This window comes from Terrapene carolina, unplaced genomic scaffold, assembly GCF_002925995.2.
Source record: "Terrapene carolina triunguis isolate 2854851 unplaced genomic scaffold, T_m_triunguis-2.0 Scaffold231, whole genome shotgun sequence".
Classification (NCBI taxonomy): Eukaryota; Metazoa; Chordata; order Testudines; family Emydidae; genus Terrapene; species Terrapene triunguis.
This window is the reverse complement of record NW_020664582.1, coordinates 16212768-16225172: the sequence shown is the minus strand read 5'-3', so window position 1 is coordinate 16225172 and position 12405 is coordinate 16212768. Positions and strand designations below refer to the sequence as shown.

Below are 12405 nucleotides of genomic sequence, written 5' to 3'. Positions count from 1 at the left end.
TAGCTACGTGGGAGCTACAGGGGAATCGCACCATGGAGAAGGAACAGTCTTCATCTATGTCTACACTACAGACCTTACAGCGGCACAGCTGTACTGCTGCAGCTACGTCACTGTAAGGTCTCCTGTGTAGCTGCCCTATGCTGGCAGGAGAGAGCTCTCCCGCCGGCATAATTAAACCACCCCTAACGAGTGGCGGTAGCTATGTCAGCAGGAGAGCATCTCCCGCTGCCGTAGCACTGTCCTCACCGGCGCTTTTGTGGTGTTGTCACACCGCGACCGACAAAAGTGTTACTGACAGACGTGCTAGTGTAGACAAAGCCTTCAAGTCGTTATGTCCTGTGTTGTCTTTTGGCTCCATCTGGCCCTCTGCGGTAAGGACTGTGAACGTTGGGAATGGTGTGACTCCCCTCCCTCTCTGTCTCTTGCAGTGGTTTCTAGCGACAGCGAGAGCGACTCAGAATTCAGCTCCTCGAGCCTGGATGACAAGTCCTTGTCTGGGGGGCCCAAGGGCTTGAAGATCAGGAAGCATCACGCGGAATCAGGTGAGAAATCGGCTGTTACCCCTGCATGTGGGCACGGAAATGGGTGATGGAAATGTAGCGTAGGGTGACAATTGTTACTGTGCACTTTGGACCAGCTCCTCAGCTGCTGTAAATTGGCGTCGTTCTGCTGGCCTCACTTTCCGTCAGCTGAGGGTCTGGCTATCCCCAGGAATTACGGGCTAGTGTGGAGGTTGAGAGCCTGCTCTGGGAAAGATAGTCTCCATCATGTGTGTTTGCAGCGTGCATGGCACAGCAGTGAGCCCAACTGAGGCCCTCGAGCATGACTGAACTAGAGTGGTTAATTAATAATAACGGGAGACAGGATGGCTCGGCAGGACTGGTGACGGGAAGGGTCATCCCACCGTGAGGTCGCTGGTTTGCTAAAGGGACCAGCCTCCTGCCACTCCAATCCCTGCAGCCACAAAGCCTTTCAGCTCTCATCCCCCACTCACATGTGGGAGTGCGTTGCAAATGTATGGTCTCACGTTAAAACAATGGCACTGCTTTGGGGTTGGCCTCTCCACCCCTGAAGCTGGGTGCGTGGCTGCCTGTTGGGCAGTGAGCTCCGGGGGCAGCGTATCAGGGCCAGGGCAGGTCTGGCGCCAGCAAATACAACAGAGTGATTTGACCCAGGAGTCCCTCCCACCCAGGCTGGCGGTGAGGGAAAGTGAGTGGTTCCCATCTGAGGCTGCAGAACTCATTCTGGTTCCTCGTGCACATGACTCCACAGCATCAGAATTACCAGTGGAGCAGGGTGGCCGGGGAGACTGAGCTGGAGATGGGCCCTGCTCGGGTCAGGGGGAGGCATGCTGGCAGGCCGGGGTGTGGGAAGCTGGCCTCGTGTCTGCTCTGTGAATGTCTAGGGCCGGCAACCCAGCCCCTTTCACACCCATAAACCCCAGCAGCTCCCCCAGACTGAGACAGCCCTGCAGCAAACCGCTCCCCTGTGTCTCTGCAGCGGCTGGCAGTGACTCCCCCAGAACGCCCAGCGGGAGCACCCACTCCAACGCCTTCTCGGAGAGCCGCAGCAGCCTGGGCAGCGAGCGCGGGGGAGGCCCGAGTGCTACCGAGAGCTGCCAGAATGACCTGCTGGCGGAGGAGTGTGACAGTGATGTCAGCAGGAGTGCCCCCGGTGAGTGAAAAGCCTCATCGCCCCCAGGCCGGCTTCCTCTCTAGAGCACATGGCACAGTGCCCCTCCCGAGCCCCAGGCAGGCAGCCCGGCCCACTGAGCTGAGAGAAGGCTGCCGAGAAAACCCCCATGCGCTTCTAATCGGAGTCCGTGCCCAGCATTGTCAGAGAAGCCGTGTGGCCCTTGCGCAGGGTCAGAGAGACCCGGGGTTTAGTGGCCAGATGCTGGGTGGTGTTGGTGGCCTGTGATATACAGGAACTCAGACTGCATTATCCGGTGGCCACTTCTGGCCTTGAATTCTATGATTCTAAGTCTCTTGTCCAAGGTCATGGCTGACTTTCAGGCTGTTCCTCACACTAGACTTTCCCCCTAGTGACGGGACTTCCACAAACACCCCTACGTTTGCCCATTAAATCCCAGCGTTTGCAGCATGGATCTGAACTTTGATTGAAGCAAAGTGCAAATCCAGGTGTTTTACAGGGAAATAAAAATGCTTTGTCCACATCAGGCTGGCTCATAAATTAAAACATGTCACTTCCCGACCCTCTGCAGTGTAAACTCTCCCTCCCCACTCCATCCCCAGCCAGCTCAGAGGAATTAGCTGAGTGTGAGAGCAGATCTGCACGCTGCTTTCACTTCTGATCTGGAGCAGCTGGAAGCAATGCATATATTTTCTCTCTGCAGTTCACATTTATATACACAGTAACCCCGGAGGTTGTCATTTAACACCTCTCCCTCCCAGCTGTTCTTTTGGTTCTTGAGTCGGTTTCATGGCTTGTGTGTCAAGGTGTAAATTAGATTTGAGAGAACAGTGAAGGGGTTGATCACTCAGTGCAACATTCATTCCTGTGCCGCCTCCTCCCTGCACTCGGCTGCTGGGGGTCATCAGCTTAAAAATCCGCCCTTCCTGCTGTATAAAATCTGACCCCGAAATGCCAGGGTTAACCTCTCGCAGTCAGGTCAGGTGACATATGGCATGTATATAGGACTGCGACTTTCTCTGGGCTAGTAAAGCTTGAGTCCAGCTAAAATAGGGTGTAGGTGGGATCCAGGCTCAGAAGAGGGGCAGTCAGGTTTGCGTGGCCAACTAGCAAACATTTTCAAAGTACCTTCTTTTTGGCCTGGGGTCGTTCACCTCCCATTCCTGCCGCAGAACCGTGTGTGCTGGAATTGTTTCATTCAGACACTGGTTCTTTTGCTGGATGAGTTCTTTGCCGTGGCCCACATAACTCCAGCGATGGCAGGGTGGGGGGGGAACAGCAGCCATTTCCGCCCAAGTCTATTTGATTTTTGTGCTTGATTCGATTGTGAACAGCTGACCTCAGGCTGGTGGCCCTGTTGGGAGCAGAATGCAGCATCTCACGCCATCGTGGGAGCCTCGTGGCCGCGAAGCATCCACCCTGTCCCGTGCAGCGGATTGCAGGGGATAGATTAGACGGGCCATTTAAGCAGTGACCTGTGCCGCCCGGCATGGCATTTGGAGCACTACTTCCACCATCAGGGCTAATTATACCAGGGATCCCTGTCCACTCTGGCTCCACTGCGGTATGTAGTGGCACGGCAGAGGTGCTGCCGGATGTGCCTGAAGCAAGCCTAATCCAAACGGTATGTGCCCTTGGCAGCACTTGGGTGTGTAGACACACGTGTTACGGGCATGCTGGGGGATCATGCCCCAACGAGTACATCAGCTGTGTCTAGAGCCAACGGGCTCGGGCTCCATTTCCGTCCTGCATTCATGCAGATACCTCAGCGATCCCAGCCAGGTACTAAACGAATTCAGCTGCTTCTGTTGATTGCAAGAGACAATCGGTCTGGCATGGGTATGGTCTGTTTCCTTGGCTGAGTACTTTATCCTCACACCCCCCACCAGGCCTCTCTCATTTGAAGGCATTATATAAAACACAATCTGCAGGTTGGGGAAAGGGTTTTTGCTTTAATTTTTAAAGCTCTGTTTTCCTTCCAAAACAATTCTGGTCTCCAACCCTCCAAAAACAATTTTCTCCACTGTGCACAGATGACATGAGCCTAAAGTGAATGGCTCTGCAAGCCATTAACATGACTGTAGCATTCCCAAAAATAGGGAGACGCTGCAGCAATGTGATGTGTGCAGAGTTTAATGGCAGTCGTGGTACATTATGCATGAATATGGCTGTCAGCAATATACTGTAGTACACACATGATGTCCTTGTGTTCTATACAACACCTTCATGAGTAGTTTAAATCAGACATTCCATAGTCCATTGTAATAAATGCACCAGCCCCACCACCTCGCCAACCATGTGATGTGAGGCAGTGGTTCTCAACCTTTCCTGACTACTGTAGCCCTTTCAGGCGTGTAAAGCCCGAGCCCCACCTCCCGGGGCTGAAGCATGTAACTTAGCTTTGTGGGACCCCCTGTGGCGTGGTTCCCTGGGCAGTTGCCCTGCTTGCCACCTCCTGATGTCGGCCCTGTACTTGTGACTCCCCCCCTCCCCCGCAAACCCATCCTGCGACGCCCCCCGGGGGTCGCGACTTGCAAGTTGAGAAACACGGATCTAGATGAGTTGACCTACCCCGTGGAAGACCTCTGCTAACCCCCAGGGGTACGTGTAAGAGACCCACTGGTACCTGTAACAAAGAGAAACGGAGAGAGACACCAATGCAGCGGCCCTTAAAGAATCCCCTGCAGTGTGAAGCAGTGAGCGTGCTACTTCAGACACTCAGGGAGGTCCAGTGAGCAGGGCACTGGCCTGGCAGTCAGGAGACCTTATTCCCAGCTCTGCCTGTCTTGTGGAGCTCTGCCACAAATACAGAGTGTAAGTCACTCTGTCTCCCCGTGCTTTGGTTCCCATTTTTACAAGCAGGAGAACAGCCCTGCCCTGGCTCACAGGGGTGTTGTGAGGCACTCAGGTACCACACCAATGGGGCCAGATGAGTACCTCGGCTAGATAGATCTCTGCTTCTCTTTCCCCTCCCATGCTTTGTCTGTTTAGACTGTACGTTCTTGCTGTGTGTCTGGCAGTACCTAATGGAACGGGGCCTCTAGGCCCTACTGTGATACAAATAATTAATAACTCTTATTAAAGACCATTTCTTCTTAATTTCTCTAGGAAGGGCTGGTGTGGATGGGTTCCTAACTGCCAGACACAATGTATCATAGTGAAGCATTCCTGCAAAATTCTTTGTAACTATCCACAATCTGCTCCATGCCCTGCTCTGCCTCTTATACTGCAGGGCTCCTGGGTGTGACTAGAGTTCAGAGAGAGATGGGGCGTGCAAGGGGGAAAGATCCCCGTTCTTTTAACCGTCTGCACCTTGTTGCAGAATAAGATCCCAGTGGGGGAATTTATCTATCGCTTTTCTGAATGTCTCCATAACACTCTAATGGTACCAACTTGTGTCTCATAGCAGTAGCTCAAGTGTTGTTCTTTTTTTATTTTTAATGCAGATCTCATTCTCGCCTCTTCTCTAATTCTGTACCAAAGTGCAACTCTCAGATGCCTTTCGCATCTTAAGAACAAATCCCAGGTCGCTATCTTGTTGAAGAGTTCCTGTGATGATTTCAAAGCAATTTTACCCTGACAATCTGTAGCTCTCCCACTCCGGCTCTGGGAAGGGGGAGGGGAGAGGGCTGGGAAGGGAGCATGGCCAAGGGTCTGGTTGTAGGGGAAGACAAGGGACTGGTGAAAAAGGCCATGAACTTCCAGTGTATTTGTAACATTTGTGGTTGACCTTTCAAAGCCACATCATTTGACTGCCCAATTCCCAGTAAAATTACTGGGTGTCCAGATCCCCTCCGCAGCTTTGAGAATCTGTGCCTAGATCTCTAAATACGGGTCTAAATCTTCAGAAGCAACTAGTGAATTTGGACGCCGCAGTTTTGGGGCATCCAATTTGAGATGCCGTATAGAGGCCTGGACTTCAGAGAGTGGGTGCTCAGCACTTTGTGAAAACCAGGCTCCTGTGAGGCATTTCCAGTTGGGCACCCCAGAACTTACAAGCGGCTCTTGAAAAGTGTGGCCGTTACCTGTATTTCTCTCCACTCTGTGGAGTGAGCACGGTGCAGATGGGAAGGTGCTGCGCTGGCATCTGTGGAGGCTGCTGTTAACGTAAGGCAAGCGTTCTTTGCCACCCCATCGCTCGGGAAGAACCGCATGTAGGGGAGAAAGGAGGAGTTCTGTCTCGGTAACCCATCCAGTCCTCGATCTCTCTGCTGGGAGCAGCAGCAAAGGTACGGCTGGGATTGTGAGCTGGACGCTAGCCCAGCAGGAAGTGGCCTTGGACCTTAGGCCACCTGGTGCCTGCTGGGTGGGCCCTGCTGCCGTTCCCAAAGGCTCTCGCAGAGCTACCTAAATCAGTGGGCTTTTGCTGCTGCAAGTGCCTCTTGAAGCAATTTGTTCCAACAGGTTTGTTTAGCCAGCGGGAGGCTGAGCAAGCAACTGGCTCCACCAGCAGTCCTCCTGTGACAGCCATGGCAGACACTTCAGCGAGGCGGTGCATGCTGCCAAAGCTTCACGGAGAGAGCGCCCCACTTGATTAGCCAGAGGCAGTTCTGCCGTGCTCTGCTGTTTAAGGGAGCCCGGCGATTCACAGCCAGCCAGTGGGAATGCATTACACCAGCAAACGCACGGACTTCCTTATTGCACTGGCTGCTTGCCCTGGGAAGCGCAAGCTAAAGAGGAGGGGCGGCTGCAAGGTAGCGCTGCTCCCCCAAGCCCAAGAGAGGAAGGGCAACTGCCCTCTGTTTCCAGCAGGATGTGGAGCTGCATCTTGCCCTGCTGCCCTTTATTGTAGGGCTTCGGTTCTGGCTAGCAGGGTCTGTCTGTCTGTCTCTCTGTGATTTGCCATTCCAGTCAAGGTCACTGGGACAGTGGGCAGTAATGGAGTCTGATCCTGAGAACCACTGAGCCCCCACAATCCCTCTGGGAGCTGCAGGTGCTTTTCAGCCAATCTGGAAATCTGGCCCCTAGTGTCAGCTGGGGCTGGGTGTGGTCTGTGCTTAGAGGCTAGGGCGATGGGAGCCCCACGGGTACTGGCACAGTAGGTTGTGGAGTCTTGGGGCTCCTTTTCTCTATGAAATATAACTGTGTTTAACAATCAGGCTAGCTGGCCCCATGCTGCCCACGGCTGCTGATGTTCAGCATCACCTAGCTCCATGGGCTTGGGATAACTTTCCCCCAGGGATGGCTTCCTTCTAAAACTGCCTACTACACAGTTCATCTGGTGCAGGCTGCAGTCAGAGACAGGCTGCTGGGCTATAGGGACCTTATATTGGTCCGACTCAAGCTGGCATTTCCTCTGTTCCTAGCCCTGAGTGAACCCTGGTTGGCCCACAACTTGGCGCGGAGGGTGACTTGTCTGCACTGACCGGTCAGCGGTGTGCCGGCTGGCTCAGGTTGCGAACGGTCAAGTGCTGCCTGTTAGGGTCCAGTGCTAGGCCCTTTGTCTTCCCAGAGGACGATGGGGTGGCCTGAGTTCTGGGGAGCGATGATTGGGGGGGGGTGTTAGGTTCTGCAGATGTACCCTGAGCTGTGGGATGTATTTTATAAATGAAGGGGAGGAAAAAAGCCCCAGTCCAAGCACGGCCCACAGTGAATCTGGCTGTTCTGTGCCAACCCTGGCTCTGTGGTGCCCTGGGGTTTGCTGATCACCAGAAGGAGGTTCCCCCTGTAGAGAGTGGGCTGTGCAGGGCTCCAGTGGGTTTGTCTTGTGATTCTCATTTTGTCCCCAGCCCTCCAGGAGGGCTAAATTCCACTGGATCCAATGCATGGGTGGCACACATTGTAGGGTGGGGGAGGCTGGGCCTCCCCAAACAGCCCTGCATGGCCCCACCCACGCTCCACCCTGAGGCCCCTCCTGCTTGCCCTTGGCCCCAGCCCAGGCAGGCTGCTCATCTTCCAGGAAGCCGGCTGGGGCGAGGGCAGCCACCACCAGCCTGTGGCTGAGACTTGCAGTGGCTGGGGCCGCCCAGTGCTGGGGGGCCCTGGGCGCTGGGGCCGTGCTGCCTGCCCTGTGCTCAGGGGGTACTTGGTGGGCCACACCTCCCACGCAGCGCTCGGGGACTGGGGGGCCACATGCTGGCTAGGAGGGGAGAGGGCTCCGGGCTCCAGCAGGGGAAGGGGAAGCACTCTCAATGCTGTGCTGTGGCTAAAAGGGGTGATGTGGTCCTTGGATGTGTAAAAGGGACTATCAAGCAGAGGCAGGAAGTGATCTCCTTACGCAGCGTTGTTTAGGACACTACTGGAATACTGTGCCCAGTCTGGGGCCTGCAAGAAGGAGGTGGAAATACTGGAGAAAGTTCAGTGAGGACCACGAAGATGATCTGGGGGCTAGAAATCAAGCCGTACAATGTGAAGCTTAAGGAGCTCAGTTTATTCGGTTTCTCGAAGAGAAGGATGAGAGATGGCTTGCTCACCCTGTGTAGGTGCTTGCGTATGGAGAAAAGATCTGATAGTGGGGGCTTTTCAGCCTTGCTGACAAAGGCATAACAAGATTCAATGGCTGGAAGCTGAAGTCAGAGGCATTCAACCTTGAAATAAGATGCAGTCTCCTAGCTGTGAGGATAATTAAACATTGGAACAGCTTACCAGGGGAGGGGGCGGGCTCCCTGTGTCTCGGAGTCTTTAAGACGGAGCTCTTTAATCCAACTTCTAGGAGAAGGTCTATGGCCTGTATGTGCAGGGAGCGGTCAGGCTGGGTGGTTGCAGTGGTCCCTTCTGGTCATGGAGTCTGTGAATCCCCCTGTTCATTCCCTGCGCCTTAGAGAGAACCGAATTGACTGATTAAGACAGTAACTATAATCAAAGCTCATGCTTCAGGGCTTGAGCCAGTTGCCTGTAAGGATCAGGAAGGATTTTTCCCCCAATGCACAATTAGCTAGATGTAATCTGCTCGGGGGGGTGGGGTTGGGGTCACTTTCCTCTGATGTATCAGGGTGCAGCCATAGCTGGAGATAGGACAGTGCTGGCATAGGCCAATGTGAGATGGTACAGAAAGTCCTCTTTCTTAGATGTCAGGCTGATGTCTCTCACTCACATCCTCAGGGTCAAAATGATCACCAGCTGTGGGGCTGGGAAGGAATCCTCCCCTCCCCTCCCCTATCAGATTGGCAGGGATCTTGGTGGGGGGATGAGGGGGTTCAACTTCCTCTGCAGTGTGAGGTGAGTCACCTGCTAGCATCATCTGGGTACATCTCACCTAATCAATTTCATGCCATCACAGGGGCTTGAGGGCACCTCAGTTTCTCCTGTGGCACACACAATAGCTTACTCTCCTGAGGACTGAAATGCTTTAGTCTAACTGAAGTCACATGGCTCAATGTAATGGTATGTGGGTAAAATTTAATGACCTGTGATATGCTGGAAATCAGACTATATGAGCTAATGATGCCTTCTGGCCATAAACACTGTGAATCTATAAAAGTGCTGGACATCATAAACTCCTTTTGAAACCCTGGGAGTTGAGGCTCGGCACCTCCCAGGAGTTCAGTGAAGAAGGCAGCTCAACCAGTTCTCCTGTTCCATGAGCAACCCTTCCGTTTTCTTTCTTTCTCACCCATTCTCTCCTCCCTTCCTTATTCTCTCAGCTCTGCTTCCTTTAATAAAGTTTAATGGGGCTTGACTGCTGACGCAGCCCCCCGTAATGATCCACAGTCATTCTCATCGCTGCTGTTCCCAGCGAGCTTTTCAAATGACGCCGAGGAGGTGAAAGCAACACAAAATAATTATATCAAGCTGCTCCCCCTCCCACAGCCAACCAAATCTTTGTCTTTATTTATTTCAAAGGCAAACGACGCATCCACCCAAGTCCCTGGTGCTGATGGGAGCCGACGTCTCACTGCTTGACCTGGATCCAGCACACTCGTCTGACACATCCAGTCTTGTACTCTCCACGTGGATTGAGCGAACCCCGGCATTCTGTGGCTTCTGAGTCGCCATGATTCCACACAGACCTTAATTGACTTGCCGTTGGCTGGAAAGAGACATTGCTGTCCGCTCGGCGTAGTTTGTCCCGCTTTTGTTTTTGCCTCCTGCTGGCTGCAGAAGAATTGGAAACGTTTGGGTTGGAGGGGTGCTCTTCTGAGTGAGGAAGGGAGCAGGTGACACCATGGTAGCCAGCCAGCTGTGTATTAGTATTTTTACTGAGATTCATTTCCCCCCTCTGTAAAATGGAGAGCCCAACACTTACCCACCTCGGTAAGGACATCGCAGTGCAGCGTGGTGAGAGCACTGAACTAGGATCAAGATGCTTGTGTTGTATTCCTGGTTCACTGAGCGACCTTGAGCAAATCACGTTGTGCATCTCTGTGCCTGAGATTCCTCGCCTGTAAATGATTTTTGTAAGAGTTCTGCCCGCTTTTTGTGAAGTGCTTTGAGATCCACAGGTGAACGGCGCTACGTGAGATTCACACCCACACCCTGCCTACAGGCCTGCACGTCAGGAAAGCCCTTGAAATAGAGCGTGTGAGTGGCGCGTAGCCTTGTGCTGCTTCTCTGCACAGGGCGAACTTCCCTCGATAAGCGGTGAGGGTGAAATCCTGGCTCACTTGAAGTCAGTGAGAACTTTGCTACCAACTTCTGTGGGGCCAGATTTCCATCCTGAGTATTCTCATCGCAGTTATTATTGGGTTTATTATTGTTTTAATCAGGGATCCCCGTTAGCCGGTGCGATGGCACTCCACCCTCCTCCCTTCGAAGGGCCCTTCTTGAACATGGCTGCCTGCTGGGGATGGTCATTTATTTAGAGAGGGAGGGTGCCGTGGAAGAGGATGGCTGGTGCGATTCTTTTAATCTTTCTCCGGTAGGATGTTTCCTCTCCTTTCTGGTCTCTGCTGTGTTGAAGTTGGTGTTGTGAGCAGCCTCTCTCTGTGCTGCCAACTCTGTGTGTTTTACCTTTCAGTGGGAGAACCCTGATGGCACTGGGCACCCATCTCAGCCATGTGTTCTAAAAAGAAGGCTGCTTTCCCTTGTGAAGGTGGAAGAAGCCAGGTCTGTGTTTTCTCCTTGCTGTCCCCAGATCTCATGCATCTGTCTGGCTGCAATTTCTTATGCGCTAATACTTGGGTCTTTGGCACTGATCTAAACTGGAGAGAGCTGCTGGTCTGGTGCCATCCCCACCTCTTCTCTGAGGTATACACTCTTCCCCAATGTCTGGCAGATGCCTAGAGGCCAAGCCCATGACTCCTATAAAGTGATCAAGCATTTTAAGGCCCGAGCCAAAGCCCAGAGATCAATGGGAGTCCTTCAGTTGACGTCAAAGGGCTTTGCATGAGGCACATATTCTGCAAAGAGACCCAGAGACTCCAAAGAGTGCGGTCCAGGGACGACTGATCACTTTAAAAGCAATTCACTGCCACTAGTGAGTCACCTTCCCCTTTGTAAACTAGCCACGCTGATCTATTTAAACAATTTCTCCTCCCCCTTCCCGGCTCACTAATTGATTGTAGGGTTATTAATATATATATAGCAATTTGTTTTTGAGGATTGCTTCTGAGACTTGCAGAAATTGGGGTTTTTATGAGAGGTTGGGGTGGTGGGGGAATATTTGTTTTTAATAGGAAAATACCCTGCAATGTACATACACACGCATTGGATTTTACAAATGACTATAGTATAAAGGTAAATGAGATCAGGTACTGGGGCTCCCAACCCCAAGTGGTTTTGCATCCAACCAAGCACCCTGCTGTTGCTCTTTGTGCTGCCTGCTGGGGTGATGTGCTACAGGATGGGCATTTTAACTTTTGGTCTGGGTTATGAGACTAAGACATATAGGGCCAGATTTTCAAAGGTATTTAGGCACCTAAAGATGTAGATGGATGCCTAGGTGCCAAATGGGATTTTCAAAAGCGCCTATCTCCATCTTCATGTGCCTAAATACCTTTGAAAATCTGGCCTATGTTACTTCTGAAAATGGGACTTAAACATCTAAGTTTCATGGGCATTTTTGAAACTGTTACCCCAGTTTTTTACAACCCAGTTTCCTTCCATGTCTTATTTACCACCACTTTGCTTTAGTAAGGCAGAATCGAATTTTCCTTATCACTATCCACCCTGCTTGTTTCATTGTTATACTTCACTCAGCTTGGACAATGAAAACCGCCTAGTCAGTTTCGTTGTGTTTCACAGCCACTTTTGCTCTTTGGTTCTCGTTCACCAGCACATATAAATCGCCAACACTACGGGGGGGATGTTTTACTCCTGACATATTCCTCACTGGTTTGTTGGGTTGCTTTAAAGCCTGAAAATGCTTCAATTAACATTGTTTTGTGAAACACTCTTGCTTAAACATGGATGTGGGGCTGATACTGTCCCAAAACCCTATTCACCCCTTGCTCACACCTGTGTAACTCTGTTGACTTCAGCAGAGTTGTCCCTGATTCAGAGTCGGATCTGGAACCTGTTGACGTGGATACAGGATACAGGCCCCAAGTGAGAGAAGAGCCAGGCCCAATCCATGTCGACTATCGATATGTCTACACTTTGAGCTGGAAAGTGTCAATTTCAGCTCAAGGAGATGTACCTGCACTAGCTCTCATCAAGCTAGCATGCTAAAAATAGAGCATAGCTGCTGCAGCGCCAGTGATCCCAGATACATACTCAGGGGAACAATCCCGCAGCTGAGAGTATGCTCTATTTTTAGCATGCTCCTTGAACTGGAATGTACACCCTCAGCATGAAGTGTAGACATCCACCCATGCAAATGCGGTATGCAGACATGCGCAACTCTGCTAATACTTTTTACGAAAGAGATTTTTC

General features: G+C 52.0%; 1 protein-coding gene across 5 annotated transcripts in view; it reads left to right on the top strand.

Moving 5' to 3' along the window:
* The window catches only part of RPH3AL (rabphilin 3A like (without C2 domains)), an 87272-nt gene extending 75797 nt beyond the window's left edge, over positions 1–11475 (top strand). For all 5 annotated transcript variants that reach the window (XM_024211194.1, XM_024211193.2, XM_024211196.2 and 2 more), the window contains 3 exons: positions 429–542; positions 1501–1674; positions 9436–11475. In XM_024211194.1, coding sequence (XP_024066962.1) covers positions 429–542; positions 1501–1674; positions 9436–9470 — 323 coding nt within the window. In that variant the 3' untranslated portion in view covers positions 9471–11475. The remainder of the gene's footprint in view (positions 1–428; positions 543–1500; positions 1675–9435) is intronic.
* Positions 11476–12405: the final 930 nt, after the last annotated feature.